The 18,525-nt window shown below is 36.5% G+C and overlaps 1 protein-coding gene across 1 annotated transcript in view; it reads left to right on the top strand.

The window, feature by feature from the left end:
• The window catches only part of Cdh2 (cadherin 2), a 223,993-nt gene that overhangs the window by 165,911 nt on the left and 39,557 nt on the right, over positions 1-18,525 (top strand). The window contains exons 4-10 of the mRNA XM_048363252.1: positions 529-675; positions 1,401-1,556; positions 4,466-4,610; positions 6,511-6,683; positions 14,907-15,044; positions 15,659-15,844; positions 18,202-18,455. Coding sequence (XP_048219209.1) covers positions 529-675; positions 1,401-1,556; positions 4,466-4,610; positions 6,511-6,683; positions 14,907-15,044; positions 15,659-15,844; positions 18,202-18,455 — 1,199 coding nt within the window. The remainder of the gene's footprint in view (positions 1-528; positions 676-1,400; positions 1,557-4,465; positions 4,611-6,510; positions 6,684-14,906; positions 15,045-15,658; positions 15,845-18,201; positions 18,456-18,525) is intronic.

The following is an 18,525-nucleotide window of genomic DNA, read 5'->3' as shown; positions in this document are numbered from 1 at the left end:
ATAGGTTTAGAATAATTACAGCATTAATTCTGTGGGATTTAATAGGGTCATAAATATTTGAGACATTCTTTAGCAGTATGTATTAAACTTCTAGGGAACTGAAATTATATTTGAGCATATCAAGACCTAAATTCAATGTACATTAAATTTAAAGCACATTACCTGAACTATGGTTTAAACTAATGAGAAATATATAAAAGGGTATTATTTAATTTAGCCTAATGTTAACTATTATCTAAGATGGTTTATAGAAATTTCCAGTAGTTTACACAACTAAACCATATATTAAATGGTTAAGTATTCAATTTTTCAATTAACAGTGCACGCCCCTCCAAAAAAATTCCATTTTCTATTGTTGCAAAGGGAGGAGGTTAAGAGAAAAAAATAGGAAAAAAAAGCATAGGTTAATTCTTTTTGTTCATAATGAAACATGGTTCCCACACTTACAGGTATCCATTAACATTGACATCCTGTTAGAAAATGCTTTTCCTAGTACTCAGAAATGTCTTGTTGTATTTTAATGCAAAGGAGTCACATGAAATTGAAGAAATAGTATTTCCAAGACAATACACCAAGCACAGTGGCCACCTACAAAGACAGAAGAGAGACTGGGTGATCCCTCCTATCAACTTGCCTGAAAACTCCAGAGGACCTTTTCCTCAAGAGCTTGTCAGGGTAGGTGGCATGATATTGATTCTTTCCATGTAAGGTGGCAAGTATATGTTAGATATGTTAGAAATATCTTTATGTTGGAAATGATTTGGCATTATATGTATTTTTTAATATATCAGAACTTAAGACCTGTATGCACAAAAGCTATTTTTGTACAGGTAGATTTTTGTGTAGACATATTTTCTATAGTGTTGCCGAAAACATATTATTTTCTTTTGTTATCTCTTGGATTAGTTACTTGTGCAGCTCTCTAGATAGTAGACCCAAGATGACAATGCTTGTTGGGTTGCACATTCATGGACCCACAAGTGTATCCATGTGTCTCAACTCCACTCACACAGCATAGACCCCAGAAGAGAAAGGTACCTATCATATGTGGGATCCTTCATGAGGAACTCTACCCTTCACAGATAGCTTTGAGGCTAAAGAAAAAAAAATGCTATGGTTTGCTAAAAATGCAAGAAACAAGTGCATCGGACAGTTTTTGTTTGTCTGTTTGTTTTTAAGATGGAAGTGTTGCTCAGTCTTGCTGCAAATAAGTGACAATTCTTTTTAAAGCCTGTCACCAAGAAGCAAAAAGAGGAGGAGGACCTGGGGGAGTTTTTTTGATGGTGTAGGAATAGATGGAGCAAGTTTGTTGCTGAACAAGGGCATGAAGTATGGCGTGCCCTGTCTCTAATGAGTTCATTTATTCTTCCATTTAATGTGATTGTTTTCTTGATCCTCAGATCAGGTCTGATAGAGATACAAACCTCTCACTGCGGTACAGCGTCACTGGGCCAGGAGCTGACCAGCCTCCAACTGGCATCTTCATTATCAACCCCATTTCAGGACAGCTGTCCGTGACAAAGCCTCTGGATCGGGAGCTGATAGCTCGATTTCATGTAAGGTTTCAACCTTCCAATAGGTCTATATAATCTTTCTCTTCTGAATGTGTATGGAGTTTATCAAAGCCTCCTTTCACTAAAGCCTTTGACAGTGAACATTTATACACCAGAAGTTGATCTGTAGCCTCTTGACCTATTTTAATAATTTTAATGTTTTTGTAGAATTCATGGATGCTCTTGGTAAGAATGAAATTATGCTGAGAGGAGATAAAGAGTTGGGGGGACTATACTGGCTAAAATCCCAATACTGTTTACATGCTTGCTTACCTTTAGGTGTGTATACCTATAAAAAACTATGAATTTATAGGACTGGGATGGAAACTATGCTATATAAAATATGAAAGTGACCACATCATTATCAATCTCATGTATTAGAATTAAACATCATCCCCTACTCTTGTACTATGCCCAATTTTCTTTTTTATTGTTTATTTTTCTCTCTGTTGTTGAAAATCTTTGGTGGGTAGATTGTGCCTGTAATTCTAGCTATTCAGAAGAAAGAGTTGAGAAGACTGTGCTTCCAGGGTGCCCAGCTTGTTGGCTGAGATGGTATCATGCAAACATTTCCCCCAGGGTATCCTGGAACCACAGCTGACCCAGCTAGACCATAGGTGAAATGATATTCATGGTCTAAGAAAGCATCCCTGGGCAAAAACATGAGATCCTTCCTGATCCTTCCTGAACATCATTTTCACCCATCAATTTTCATTATCTCTCTCTGTTACTAAACCTTGATTGTAATTGTGTCTGTGTGTATGCAGGTCTGTGTGTGCCAGTCCTTGAGCTTGAACTCAGGCCTGTGTGCTGTCCCTGAGCTTTTGTGTTCATGGCTAGTTCTCTACCACTTGAGCCACAGCTCCACTTCCAGCTTTCTGGTGATTACTTAGAAAGAGTCTAATAGATGTTCCTGCCCCTGACTGGTTTCAAACCACAATCCTCAGATCTTAGCCTCCTGAATAACTAGGTTTATAGAGATGAGCCACTGGTATCTGCCTTTATAAAATAGTTTTGGCATTGTGAAATTCATTAAACAATTTGTGATATATTTGTGTTTTCCAGGAATATTCTTTTATTTTTTGTCTTTTCTTTTTTGGTACTGGGGATCAAACCCAGGAGGTTGCACTTGCTAGGCAAGTGCTTTGCCACTGAGCTACATCCCAGCCCTCCAGGAATATCCCTTTAAGTTTTTCATCTCCCCAGTTAACAATTTTAACCTGTGAGGAATGATTTTTACTAAAAGGGATAGGAATGTAGACCCCATTTGTTTTCTATTATGGCTAGCCTGGTATCCTAATGCTAGCTGATCTTGGATGTATTGACACTTAATCATCAGAATTTCATTACATGTTGTCATGTGTTTGTTGTTAACCTCCTATTTTTTTCTCACTGATATTTATTGAATCTTGTATTTGAACAAACATGTAAAACTATGCATTTTTTAAAAAAACTACAGTAGATTCCTCTATATCTAAATAGACAAATAAGCACATAAAGAATTAAAAATGTGTTAGCTTCAGAGCACTCCTTAATATTACCTCTGCCAAAAGCCTTGGTTATATATCAGCCCATTATTTAAAAATTCTTGAAGGACTCGGTTATTGTAATACTTTTTAAAACTGTTCTTGAAACCACAGATAAAGAAGTAAGCCTTCTTAATGTCAGACTGCATGGCATTGGGGGAGAAACTTGATTAAGTTAACACATAATACTACACTCTCTATTGGACTAGTCTCTGACTTGTGAATATTTGTAAATAAGAATAATAGAAAAACCCATTGTCATCTTGTGTGCACTGAGCTTGAATGGTTAAAAGCACAGGAAATGAATAAGTCAGTTTTGGAGTAAACTTTATTCTTCAAAAGCTTGCTACTTGCACATTAACAGACCAATGCTGAAAGCAAAATGGAATTAGTTACAGAATTCCAAGTATTAATATTCCATATTTTATATCATTATAACTTAGGTTCAGAATTAAAAGTATATTAATTGAATATAACATATTAAATGTGTCAAGGGAAAAATAAATTATCCCTATAGGTATTGAAAAGAAACAATAAAATTTATGTTTTACCATGTGTTTAATAATCTCTAAACAATAATACATTGGTGCATTTTTATCAATGTGATGGAACACGTCCAATCTGAGCCAACAGGAGCAGGCACAAGAGGAAAACTGTATCAGCATTTCAGTTAATAGAGACAAGTCCATGGAACACTAATGCTACCCTTGAAAGAGAAGGGAAAAAAATCTATTTGCCAGATGAAAAGACTTTGCAGATAGTCTGCCAAGAGTAACTAAGTGATTACATTTGTTTAAAAAGAAAAATAATGAAACTTCTTAAAGGACACTTCTCACACTGAGAGCTAGCGCGGTGGAGAAGAACAGCCACCTTAGATGCTCATGTATTTTTAATGTTCATGAATGCGTTTGCAATTTAAAAAGCAGTGTGTGAATACTCCCTGTGCATATTTAATTTTTGTTTCTGTCCTGTTCTCTGGAACTTTGTCACTGTTCTGTGGGAATAAGACAGTTTTACTTACCCTGATTCTATTCTATATATTTGGTTAATAAAAAAGTTTAGATCAGGACAGAACTGGCTTTGCATCTGGGTTCTGTCAACAGATGGAGCAGTATCACCACGGGGGTACCTCACATTCTGAAACTTGTTTCCTCATCTTCAAAGTGCCAGTCATTTCCATCTTACTCTTTGGTGTTAGACCAAATGAGTTAAAATCACCTGATCCCTGGATACGATGCTACTCTACCTGCCCTGATATGGAGTTGGGCTACTCAGGCTTTATTTTGCTTTTGAACTCTCAATCCCTTCACTTTAGTAGCAATGCAATTGTGTATTTTATCTTCCGCAGACAAATGTGTTATGTATGTTTTTTGACTACTTTTGCAGCTGAGGGCACATGCAGTAGACATTAATGGCAATCAAGTGGAGAATCCCATTGACATTGTCATCAATGTTATTGACATGAATGATAACAGACCTGAGTTCTTGCATCAGGTTTGGAATGGTACCGTTCCTGAAGGATCAAAGCCTGGTAAGTTGGCAGATAATAATTTAAAGATGTCTTAAGTAAATATTGTGTAAACTGACACTGTCATGTAAGCTACAAATGAGGAATAGTGTGAGCCTTTTATTGTCATTTAATTTCAGCCATAATGCTTTTACAGCAAAGGGAAGGTAACTGAGGAAAAAACAAATTGAAAGTAAAAACAGGAAAATACCCTTCTTAACTGCACACATGACCATTTTCCCTCATCTTTGAAAACAATATCTCCTACACTATCAGATGTTTATCATGTAGGATCTATAGGAACCTTTCCTTGTGCTCCAGCTGATAAAGTCAGAGCAGCTTGAAAACAACAAGAAGAAAACCTTTTTGTCTGTAAAGGACAGATTTGATGACAGGAGACAGAGCAGGAACTAAAGCCCAACTGCCTTGAAGGTCAGTGTTCCTGAGAGCAGGTGGTGAAGGAAAACCAGTAGCAATCAGGAGCTGGTGACAGCTGTGACTGCTGCCCTCTAGCTACACTGGACACTGGCGTGAGGCGGTGTCCTCTGCTGCCCCGTTTTCAGCTAGCACATGGAAAAGGGGCCTGGCCTAGAAACAGCACCTACTGGAAGCTTCTCCCCACTAGAAAGTGGTATTTGACAAATGTTTCAGGTCCTTGCACTGAAAACACTGAAGGACTCAGACACAGTAGACTAGCTAAGCCTGAGAAGCCTATTTAAAAACCTCTAGTGGACAAGGCTGTCAGTAAGCTTTCCTGAGAAGAGTTGATGCTTAGAGAGATTTAATGAGCTATATTATTTATTTTGTATTATAAAGCCTCTACATTTAAAACTGTGTTACATGATGTTTTGGTCACCTGTATGGGATCATGAGCTAAAAATTTATAGAAATTGGCAACTGTGCCATAAACAAACATTTTTTTCTTGATGCAAGTGAGCTTATCTATAATCTCAGAAGAGGACAGGAGTGGGAGGGAAGGCTGAAAAGGAGCTCAGGAAGTTGTGGCTGTTTTCTGAGACATATTTACAGATGAACTCCCATCCATGTTATAAAACTTGGTATGAATGAAGCACGTTAAATATGTCCATACCAAAATATACAAATATTCCAAAAATAGATTAATCTTAGCCTTTTTTTTTTTGCTACCGAGGTTTTGTTTCTTTAAAACCTTTTCTTCTTTTTGTTTTCTTGGATTGTTTCAAACTTTATAAAATAAACAGCTTCCCAGATATTGTGCAAAGTAAGCCATTCAAGTTATATTCATTATTCATTTGACAATGAATTTGCGTTTAAGCCTCCCATAAATAAAAGACTATCGGTACAGTTGAAGTAATGACATTTCGTGAGTGTATTTCCTAAAGTTTGAAAATACCTTCTAGTCAAAGATTGTTAGTGTTATGACTCTTGAGTAAAACTGAGCTCAGAAATATACTTTTTAAAAACCATTCATTCATTCATTCCTAAATGAATGGTGTAAAGCAGTCACTTTGTGCTTGATCCTGTTCCTTACTGTGTTTCTAGGAATGATAAGCAAGTTTCTGGCCCTGTATGAACTTAAATTCTAGTAGGGGAGAAAAATAACAAGCAAACATGTAGATATGGATGAAGTTTTTGAAAAAATAAGCATGTAAAAATTATATTTGTCAAAAGTGTGAGCGAGGTACCAGTGGCTCATGACTATAATCCTACTTACTCAAGAGGCTGAACTATGGAGGATATAGTTCTGAAGCCAGCCCAGATAGAGAACTCTGAGGGACTCTATACACAAAATAATTTGCAAAAACTCCTAATAGAACTGCATCTAAAGTGGTAGAGTACTGGCTGAGCAAGTGAGAAAGAAGCCTTGAGGTTTAAACAGTAGTGTGGAATGGAGTAAACTGTAATGAAGGCTAAAGTGTTCATTATTGCTGTTTACTGTCTCCAGGGACATATGTGATGACTGTAACTGCAATTGATGCTGATGATCCCAATGCTCTAAATGGGATGCTGAGGTACAGAATCCTGTCCCAGGCTCCAAGTACCCCTTCACCCAACATGTTTACAATCAACAATGAGACTGGAGACATTATCACAGTGGCAGCTGGACTCGATCGAGAAGTAAGCATGTCAAAATTTTTATTCTTTTAACCCCAGTTAATAATATACCTACTTATTACTTATATAATAATTTTCATAATACTCTGCCCTATTATTTTAAGCTTGTATTTTATGTATATTGGATAAATTATTGGTGGCCTGTGTAATAATTGACTAAGCTAAACCAATGCTTTCTAATATCTAGTTCTTAAAGTGCTAAGGACTCCTTCAGGTTTCCTTAAGAAAGTTTTTTTGGGAAAGTAAATTTAAGATTATGGCCAAAAGAAAGATGTATAAATGCATCATGGGTTGTTTTTTTTTTGTTTTTTTTGTGTTTTTTTTTTGGCCAGTCGTGGGCCTTGGACTCAGGGCCTGAGCACTGTCCCTGGCTTCTTCCCGCTCAAGGCTAGCACTCCGCCACTTGAGCCACAGTGCCGCTTCTGGCCGTTTTCTGTATATGTGGTGCTGGGGAATCGAACCTAGGGCCTCATGTATCCGAGGCAGGCACTCTTGCCACTAGGCTATATCCCCAGCCCCGCATCATGGGTTTTTAACATTTGTATTTTTAAGAGCCTACAAATGACACATGTAGTTAGGTGATTTTTGGAGGCTCAATGAATAGCCTGATTTATGTAGTATAGGAGATATTTTTTCCTTTATTAGGACTTGCACCTTAACTCTAGTTAATTTAACATGCTTGAATACTAGTTACTGTGTTTATTCTTTTGACAAGCATTTAAAGGTATACATGATAGGTAGCCCTATTTCTGCTGTATTTTGGTGTAAAGGCAATGTTGGGGCAATGAAATGTCGTGTAGTGTTCTATATTGGTAAATGTCTAGTGGACTGTCAGTCACAGGTTTACAGGCTGCACCACTGAGTTCTTATGCACGTCTGTGCTATTGTCACAGGATTTCTTCTGTGAAATTTTTTCTGCCCTTTTTTTTCTGTCTAACCTTCCAATTCTCTATATTCTGATTCAAGTTCTTCACCTACCATTTGTTGAATATTCAGCTCCCATGAAATTGTTATGTTCTTTCTCATTTCTCTGTTTTGTGTCCTGATCATTTTCCTACAGATTCTCAAGGTCATTATGTGGACTATCCATAGTTATTGTTAGAGTGAATTATCCAAGTGGCAGCTTATAGAGATTTGTGCTTTGCAGATTTCTGGCTGAGACAGCTCTTACTGTAATGAAACCACAGATTATGTATGTCAAAAGGAAACATTACACCCACTGCAATAAACGTTATTGACAAGGATTTTGGAAACTAGGTTTTTGACACTTTATTTGCTATAGTAGCTAGCATTGGATCGAAGAAAACATTGCTATTACAATTAATTATATATACACAATAGTGCTTGGAGCACTATAATAAAGTAATATGAGCCAATCAAGATTACTTTATTCACAATTTACTTAGGAGTTAGATGGATGCCTGTGGCATTGTACCTATTAGTTTCTGTCTGTCGATTCTTTTTCTAGCAGTGTTTTGCATCAGAGATTGTTGAAATGAATTTCATTCTTACAGTAGTACTTTCAGTTCAGCGATATTCACAACATGGATGTCTTTTCAACTTTTCTATTACAGTATGAAATACTATTCTTATAGGTCAATAAACTCAGCATGGATGCTCTATTTTAGAAGATTAGGGGTTATTTTTCAATAGTCTTTCTTGAGTGCCAGTTTGTTCATATACCAAGTAGATTTACCTTAGTTCACAATCCTAATATTGCTCTTTCATTTACACTGTCATTGTAAGATAGAGGAAGGGGACTTCATCCTATGTTATCTAATAATATTCATGTCACATTTTCCATGGCTCTTTTATTGCAAGAAGAAAGTATGGAGAATTAAAATGCACTCTTCCTAAAGCAGAGCTACCATGTCTAAAAATGAAAGAGACTGTATTTCGTTTAGAGGGTGAAAGCTTGAAGTGGAGCTGTAATCTCAGTTTAAGCGTATCTTCCAGTGGATAGTGGAGCCGTTCACTCCCTCTCGATAACACTAATGCAGAAATAGACTAGAAACTATAGAGTCATGGATAGAGATGATATGAGAAATTGCTTTTTGACAGTGAAATTATTAAACACAACAATGAGTTACTAGAGGAAATTATGGAAAACCTTCCTTGTCTGGAAGTCATTTAACATAGAAAAAATATCTATCTTGGATGGTTTATGGTAATTCTGCCTGAAGCTAAGGATAAATTACTTTAACTTCTTCAGGCCTTGCACAGGCTTGAAATTATTTTATTTCTATTAGAATTCAGTTTCCTTTTTGTCGGAAGTAATTTCTATTGTTGTTCACCCAGGATAGGATACCTTTAAGTGACAGGAGTCTTAATCATAGTGCTTACCTGGAATCAGCTTCTTACATTTTCTGAAAGTTAAAAAAAAATCTCTATGCTTTGGATTCTCCATATCTAACGTATACCTACTATGTTATCCAGTCTTCAAACCTTTGTTCTTGTTATAATACTAGGTGGTAGAGATTCCTGGACTTCTTGTCCTTCTCTAGTTGTTTCACTTCATGGCTGCTTTCTGCCTTTGTTGGACAGACTTCCCATCAATCTCCACCAACTTTGAATTTGGCTCTGTGAGTTCAGTGGGCTGTTTGACCTTCATTGGCCTACAGTCTCAACTCTCACATTGGTAAATAGAATATTAATGTGAGCTGTTTCATGGGGTGATGGTGGGATTGTGTAGTATGGTACATGAAGCACTCGTGTAGCACACTGACCATCATTTTCTCCATTGCCCTTGGAAATGGTGATGTGCCTTCACTTATGGTTATTCCTTGTCAGAACTTTTCTCATGGCAGAAAATGAATGATAATTTCCTATTTTCTAGGCTTAATAAGTCTTTTATTTTCTGCTGTCTTTCTTCATGCACGAGCTCTGGTTTTCTGTAAGGTCTCCAATCTTCCCTTTTCTATAGATTATATCATAATTCACTAAAAGGCATTCACTTTTGCAACTGTGAAATAGCTCTCCATGCCTTCAATATGGACTCTTTAATGTGGCATCCCAGGCATCAATGCCTTCCTTAGCCCAATCCGTTGCAATCCCAGAAATATCTGCCCTTCTGCTTTCAAACCAAGGATGTTCACCACTACTTCTACAACCACATTGAGTTTTCATACAACAATTGTTTTCTCTATTCTGCTCCTGTTTCCTCTGTTTCTTTTCCACCTGTGATACTAATCCTCACCTTCTGAGATCCAGTCTCATCTGCTTTCCTGGTCATCATACTGTCAGTGACTCCTCTATTTACAGAGGTTGTTGTACATGGAAAGTTTATCTAGATTTCTATTATCATCATTCATTGAGACAAGTTTTCCTCATCTATTTACCTTAAACAAGAACCATGAAGGGATAGATGTTCAAGTTATTAGACTTTCTCTTTCAATTCAGCATCAGAGGGCTGGGGATATGGCCTAGTGGCAAGAGTGCTCGCCTCCTATATATGAAGCCGGGGTTCAATTGCCCAGCACCACATATCCAGAAAACAGCCAGAAGTGGTGTTGTGGCTCAAGTGGCAGAGTGCTAGCCTTGAGCAAAAAGAAGCCAGGGACAGTGCTCAGGCCCTGAGTCCAAGCCCCAGGACTGGCAAAAAACAAACAAACAAAAAAAAACAACAACACATCAGACTTGTTGAAAGGGAAGCCCCTGCTCCCTGCTCAGTTCCCACTCCTTCTTGACCCATTTGAAATTTGGGCTTCTGCCTGCTTCCCCCAGTACAGACAGGCAAATGTTGTATATATATATATATATTTTTTTTTTTTCTATTTTGGAGACAATGTTTCACTACATTTTCTAAGCTGGTCACAAACATCTATTGTCAAAGTCCCTAGAACAGTGTCACCTACTGAAAGTATGAAAAATAGAAGGTAAGCTATAAATTTACAAGGTAAATAATACTTTCAAGTTCATTTTCACAGATTAGGAAATTGGTAGTTAGCATTTAAAATAGTAACTTTTTAGTAAAAAATTGCTTATTTTTTAAAAATAGTTAAAGCAAATTCCATGTAAACGTTACTCAGTAATACCTAAGTATTTTTCTAGGTTTCATAATTTCCAAAGTACCTCCAGATATGTTAATTTGATTTCTAAGCAGTCTTTATATTTAATATGCCTATCTTTAAACTTTTATTTTGAGACAGTCTGAAAAACACAGTTGCTTTCCCTGCACCCCAGGTAAAATTTTAATTCTTACTGACAAACCTCTTCTTCCCTTCTAAGTTTGCTTGCTTGTTCATCCATTGACACTGTCCAGGAAATATCTAAGTGTATTACCTTTTCCTTAAACCTATGGTCATGAATGATTTCCCATTTTATTATGACCTCTTCCCAGTCTTGCAAGGTCATGTCTAATTGCTTTTAGCAAACACAGCTTTTCACCAGCCCCAATCTATCTGGTTATCAAGTTCTTCTCTACATCCCTCTAGGGAGTTCTTATCCTTATTCCTTTCTTCCTATTCTTACTACAGTTGCATATTACATTTGGTCCTGTAATCTCTTATGTTCTCTCTGTCTCCATCACTTAGTGGGAGAAACAAGATTATATATGGTTTTGTTTATTATACTTTCCAAATAAATACTGCCTTGTATTTAGTAGAATTTCAACAAATGTTTGTCAAATGAATAACTGAATGTCGTTCATTCACCTACATCACTTGAATCCAGTAATATAGTACTGTGCTATACATATGTACAGTACTGGTTTTAGTTTGTTCATGTAGAAAAGCCTGTAGGAACAAGAGACACCAAGCTTCTTAGATGCTACTCTATTAAGCAGAGCCCACCAGAATTTGAACAAGGTCTTGTGTTTATTCTTTACAGTTATACTTATGGCAGTGATGCTGCTTCAATTCATGGTAGCTTTACAGTAAATCGGGCTTTGTAAGGGAGTTAAAGATAAATCATAAATTATTCTTGGTTTGGAAAAATGTGGCTATGGCAGATTTAGGAAGATTGGGTAGGAGTCCTGTAGTTTGGGGAATAGTGAGCTAGTTTATTGTACTCTTACATAAGTTTTAATAAGTAAATATAAATAAGAGGATGGTTTCTCCCTAAACAGGAATGATTTTTAAAAGGTAATACAACACTAAAGATTTCTCTTTAATTTACTCTTCAACTAGGAATTCAAAAGCATTCATACTAGCTTCCTTTTTTGAACATTGTACTATGTATCAGGGACACAAATATGAGCCAACCAGAGGTCTCTAGGGAAAGGGGAATGTGTCTTCATGCCTCTGTGTGTGTGTGGGGGGGGTGGTATATGTGCACATTCTGAGACACACAAAATAGAATAAGAACGGGCATACAATGTGACCAGAAACTAGAAACTGTGACAGAGATACAGTTGATGCAAATTCTGAGGACCCAAATAGCTCATCCCGAAGGATTTTCAGAAGTCATCTCAGATTTAGTCTTTTGCAGACTCAGAGTGAAGGATTATGTATTCTTGGATAATGTTCTCAACCATGGCACTACTAACATTTGGACTAGGTATTTATTTCTCATAAGGGTCTGTCCTGTCGAAGAATGCCTGATCTCTCAATAGGTATCAGTCATACTCTCCAAATTGCAACAACTAAAAAAATCACAGGCAAGGCACAATCACCTAGTTGACAGAGAACCAGTGTTCTAGGCAGTGGAGTCTTAGGGGGATTGTCAAAGGCAAGAGTGTGGAGTCATGAAAATAAACAGCAAACACTCAAAATTGTTATGGCAAAGAAATGAGAGCACATTAATTTTGTGAAATGTCTGGACCAGAGAGAAGGAATGATAACAGGCAGAGGAGTAAAGATTGATCCCATCTAGAACAGGAAGTCTCATCCCATCCCATATGGGACTGCCAGGATAGGAAGTCACATTCCTGAGAATCTAAATGTCACTCATTCACAACCAGATGCCTAATGACTAAATTATGCAACGCCCAGCCCCATAGAAAAAGAAGAAGCTGCTGTTATAAATGGCTCCATTGCCTAAAATACAAGTTATCAAGTCTTCCTTATTAAATATAGAACCATTTTACCAATCAAACATTTGAAAATGAGTTTTAGTTTCCTAGTAGGTGCTTAAGAAATTAATAGATATTGTGTTTTAGAAGTAACAATGTTGTATTAAAACATAAAGATTTCAAGACCACATTGACACAATAGGAAATTCCAGTTATTGTCTACAGATCCCAGTGTTTCAGCTTACTACAAAATTGTGTGCATTATGAATATATAACTTTAAAATGTTTATAGAATAGAATACTGATATGGTTTTAATTTTAAAACATACAATTTTATAAGCTAACCGAATTCAATCCAATTTTTTTCTTTCTGAAATTTTTTCCTTTTTTTTACTCTTGCTATTTTTTCCTTTTCTTATTCTCCTCCCTCTCTCCTCTTTCCTTTCTTGGTCTCTGTCATTCTCTCTGTCGATCTGTCTGTCTCTGTCTCTGTGCCACCCCTCCCCTGTGTCTCTCCCCTGTTTCTCTTTCCTCTTTTTTCTCTCCTCTACAAATTGACTCAGAGGCTTAGATCTGATGAGGAGGAAAGTCTGTGAGATCATCTCCAATTCACCACAACAAATAAAAAAGCTGAAATTGAAAACTGTATTGCTCAAGTGGTAGAACACCGGCCTTGAGTGAATAAGCTGGCCTGAGTTCATGTTGTAGTACTGGCACACATGCATACATACCCACAAAAAAATGAAAGAGTTATAACTGGAAATTCTAACTAGCAGCTAACAAAATGGTATTTCAGTAGTCATCACTAATTTTTGTTTTCATTGGGGAAATCAAATTGAAGGTCTTGCTAATTCTTCTAGTAACCACAAGATCACTAAACTGTACTGACACTCTTGGTTGAAAAAGGAAAACATTGAGAAATATTGCAGCCCACTTACTCATTAGAGTTAAGTGTAGTGGGTTAGGAAAAAGTAAGGTAGTTCAACCCATACTATTCTTTTATGCTTTTTTTTAACTTAAAAATGTGATATTTTCTTTTCTAGTAAGACAAAAAAAAAAAGAAAAAGAGAAAGAAAAACCCTAAAATAAATAACTGGAAGAGATTGCCATTTGTGTGTACAGTCTGAAAATCTGATGTGAGATGTTTGCTTTCATTCCCACTCCTTTCTTTTCCTTGCCCTTCCCTCTAACAACTAAATCAAAAGGTACAATTTGTGTCTGTTCTATGCTAGTTTCAGAAATCCCTTAAGAATGGCCATTCATAATGTCAGCTATATTTAGAATCCGAGGAAACCACACTTTTCAGTGACTGTTGTTTTGTATGAAGAAATGAGGTTTGTTGTTCAGACTGGTTTAACATTCACAAAAATGATCTTTAGATTTTTTTTAATTCTGTGCCAATTTCCACAGACATTCCAAACAATTTTAGTTATTGTTTCTGTTAGTTTTCCTATTACAAAACCTTGTCAAGTTTTGGACCATAGCTTTCTCAATCTCACATATTTTCTCTAAGATAACATTGTTAAATTTTCTTAGATACAGCTGAGTTTGGTTCCCTTTTAAAATAGTTGATCTGTATCTTGAGAGTGTTGGATTCCTGTCTGTTGAGAAGCATGTACAGATATTCAGTAAATAGTTCATATCTAAACATATGAAAGGGATGTGCTTTAAACTATGTACTCTATCTAAATGGCAGCACATTAAAAATAAAAGCATTCAGTATCTGTAACCCCTTTAATGAGGCTTGTTTTAGGACTCTTATTAGAGGTTTAGATAGATTAGCCAGTGGAAATTGGAGGGAAATATTGTGTCCACCTTGTTACAATGGAAAGAAGACTGTGTAGAGGAATGCACAAGTAGAATTGTGTACCCTCTGTGAATTAAATATTCTTCCTCTCTCACTTCTTCATTGTCTTTAGTATCCTTCCTTAACATATAAGAGAGTAAATATAAAGCAAAAGACTTCAGTGCTTTATTACAGTCTTGTGGAGGAAAGGAAGAAGTTGAAACCAGTTGTAGGCTTGGCTTAGCTGTGAAATTCACACCTGCAGTGGTTCTTTCCTGTGAGTGGAAGGGAATATATACAGTTAAATCTCTTTAGACAAGGACCAGACTTATAAGTTAAAGTAAACTCCACTTGGGAAATTTCAAGTAAATGTTAATCAGAATGAATGATGTTGTGATCACCGTGGGTAATAAAGCACCATTTACAGAACAACTGTAACGTCTTCGTAGAAATTAGTTTCATTGAAGTTGCTGTCTTGATGTCTTTTTAGAAAGTACAGCAGTATACATTAATAATTCAAGCTACAGACATGGAAGGCAATCCCACCTATGGCCTTTCTAACACCGCTACTGCCGTCATTACAGTGACAGATGTCAATGACAATCCTCCAGAGTTCACTGCCATGACGGTAAGTACAGTTTCTCACTCAGAGAACTTTAGCTCTGCTTGTTTTTGTCGTGAATAATAAATGCATTAAATCCAAGTTGCTTAACCTAATAGTCAAATGGCTACTGACTCAGATGTTTCTCTCCCTGGAGCTTTAAAACAGACATCAGAGTAATTTGGTTCCTTCCTGGTGGCCTCCAACTCCATTGTTGAAGACATTAAATTATGCTGCCTGGAAGAAATCCTAAAAAGACTTTATGCTGTTGTAACAAGATTCCTATAAATATTTCCAGGTGCATAAATGACATGAATCTGATTCATGCTGCTTTTTTCAGTATGTAATTTTGCCTTAAGTAAAACTACTTCCTGTAGACTAGTTCTTTCCCTTGATCCCGTGTTAACCACCCAGAGACTCACAAATGGATGCTAATTTTAGTATTAATAAAACAAAGGAATAATTTGTTTTGGAAATTGTTACAGTATTTTAAAGTCAGACATAAATGCCCTGATTACTTCTATTACCAGTGTCCTCATTCAGTGTAGAGAATGAAGATTTAATGGGGTAGTAAAATTAGGGTTGTATGATCAAGACAATTTGTCCTTCACTTCTTTGACTGAGGTTTGTCTTTCTTGTAGTTCTATGGTGAAGTCCCTGAGAACAGAGTGGATGTCATAGTTGCCAATCTAACTGTGACGGATAAGGATCAGCCCCACACACCTGCCTGGAATGCCGTTTATAGAATCAGTGGTGGAGATCCCACAGGGCGGTTCGACATTCAGACGGACCCAAACAGCAATGATGGATTAGTCACCGTGGTAAAGGTAAGTCCTCCTTTGGCCTTTGGCAGAAGCTCAGCAATGACCAGGATGTACCTGTCTTTTATTGTGCTATTGAATCTTGGGACGTTCCCTTTCAAACATCTCTACATCTGTATTTCATATCTGTTTAGTGGGTTATATGTTACAGTGTTGCATATGTACTCATTACTTTAAAATCAGCTTGAAAGATTTACTAAGCTGAATAGAGGCCTGGTCTCAATAATGTTAATTGAGTTGAAATATTATTAATCTCTCACTTCCTGAAGCTTTGATCATCAATTGAGAGCTATTAAGAACTATCTGCCATAACTACAATCCTTGTTTCTACAACTATTGGGGTTTTGGTAGGTAATGAAGGAATAAAAAGTATTGCAGAAAATAAATAGAATGAATAGGTTTGAAGAGAACCTACATTTTTTTAGAGGATGTGCCATATTTACATAGCAGCTTTTGATGTTACTTTAAACATTTTAAGAAACTGATTCTTAATTGTCAAAAAGATCAGACAAAACAATCCATTACTACATGCAAAGTAAACATTCTTCCTATGAAATAAATGTACATACAGCTCTAATGTAAATTACCTTTCAAGTAAGTGCCCTTTCCTTTTAACCAGCTGGTGGAAGTTTATTTCCTACTTTGCCTCACATCAAAACATGCATGATCTGTAAGTGAATCTACTTGTTAGCTTTAGAAAAAGAGCTGTGCATGTAAGTGTCCTGCCAAGAATTATGTGCTGACCTGCATGAATTGAACAGACCAGCAGCTGGAAACTTCCTAAACAAATAATAAAGGAATGATGAGGAGCACCAGTTCTGAAACACCAGTTTTCTGTGTTCATATCCCATCTCTACCCTGATATCTGTGAGACCATCGCCAGTTATTAGAGGCACCTGTGCAACTTGGATTCCTTACAGAGAAAGTGGGACTTGATAACAGCATCCAAGTCATAGCACCTTTGTGGGCAATGAGCTTTTGCACACTTCAAAGGACTTGTGCATAGTGCTTAGCACGTTACCTCAGGGACAATTCATGTGGCTAATGGACCCACTCAAAGTATTACAATCTTATTTCTGGCTCCTTTCACGTCTTATTTAAAATACTTCAAAAAGGAACATTGAGTTGAGACTTTAGACTAAGAAAAAACTGTGTACTTGAAGATTTGAGATTAAGAAACATAGTTTATTCTGATAATGTGACTTTTTCTGATCAACTCAGTGTTTCTTGGGCTACCAGCCATGGTATGAAAGCTTTCTGTGCTCTTTCTTTCCCACTATCATTGCAAAGTAATGCCTGTTTGCACCTCCACAGAAAGGTAGACAAGAGAAATGTAACATGAAAGTTCACTCTGGTTACTGGACTCTGATGACATTCTAGTGAAAGTAAGATTCAGTGGAACTTTGGAAGTTAATATTTACACAAAGCATTTTCTGTGCGTTGCATCAATATGGAGTGTTGTTCTTAGATTCAGGGCTTTTATAAACGGTTAAAATACTTAAAATTATTTTGGATAACAGCCAGCTTTAGTTACTAAATAAGAGGGAACAAAAAATAAAAAGCCTTCCACCTAGAAACCTTTGCCATTTTCAGTATTGGGGCTTGAACTCAGAACCAGTATATTGTCCCTGAATTCTTTTGTTCTTCTATCTTTTTGGTGACTTAATTGGACATGAGTGTCACAGACTTTCCTGACTAGGCTGGCTTCCAACAGTGCTCCTTAAATCTCAGGCTCTGGGTAGCTAGGATTGCAGGCATGTGCCACCAGTGCCCAGCAACTCTTATTTTTTTTAAATGTATTTGTGCACACACATACACTCATATGTAGGCCCAAATACTTTTACTTCAAAATGTGTATTTCAAATTATAAAAAAGATGCTTCTAAATTGGAACATTAGCTTTATAAAATAAATCAATTTCTTGTTTTGATTTTTCTTTTATCACTGGCTGGTTAATTTTTCTAGATAGGGTTGGTCTTTGAAACAATGTTTTAAATGTAAATCTTCACATTTTTATATGACTAACATTAGCTGTTATTTTGATCAACAATGCCACTTATAAAGAATATCCAAGTATTTAGCTATATTGCCTAAATAAGTGGATCCATGCCATAGTCATATGCTTTCTTTGATAAACATAAGCCTTTGAAGTGCCAAAGGATTATAAATAGAATTAAATTAAGATAATATTTCAATCATTTGACTGTGCAAATGCTTGTTTCCCAGAAATTTGAGAGGAACTTTATACTGTGGTAACTGAAAAATGTTCACATATGGAAATGGAGTTGATAGATTAAAACCTCACCATGAAAATATTCTTATTTCTGTAAAAATGTGGTTTCTCCTTTTCTTTTTGTTTTTCAGCCAATTGACTTTGAAACAAATAGGATGTTTGTACTTACTGTGACTGCAGAAAATCAGGTGCTATTAGCCAAAGGAATTCAGCACCCACCTCAGTCCACTGCAACTGTGTCTGTTACAGTTATTGATGTAAATGAAAACCCTTATTTTGCCCCAAATCCGAAGATTATTCGTCAGGAAGAAGGTCTTCATGCAGGCACCATGTTGACAACATTCACTGCTCAGGACCCAGATCGATACATGCAGCAGAATATTAGGTATGAAATTCCATCTATGATATTTTTGAATTTACGTTGCATTCTGTGTCATGCATAGAACTTATTTAGT

Source organism: Perognathus longimembris, chromosome 15 (genome assembly GCF_023159225.1).
Source record: "Perognathus longimembris pacificus isolate PPM17 chromosome 15, ASM2315922v1, whole genome shotgun sequence".
NCBI classification, from domain to species: Eukaryota; Metazoa; Chordata; class Mammalia; order Rodentia; family Heteromyidae; genus Perognathus; species Perognathus longimembris.
The sequence above is the reverse complement of the archived record's forward strand: the minus strand, read 5'-3'. Positions and strand labels throughout refer to the sequence as shown.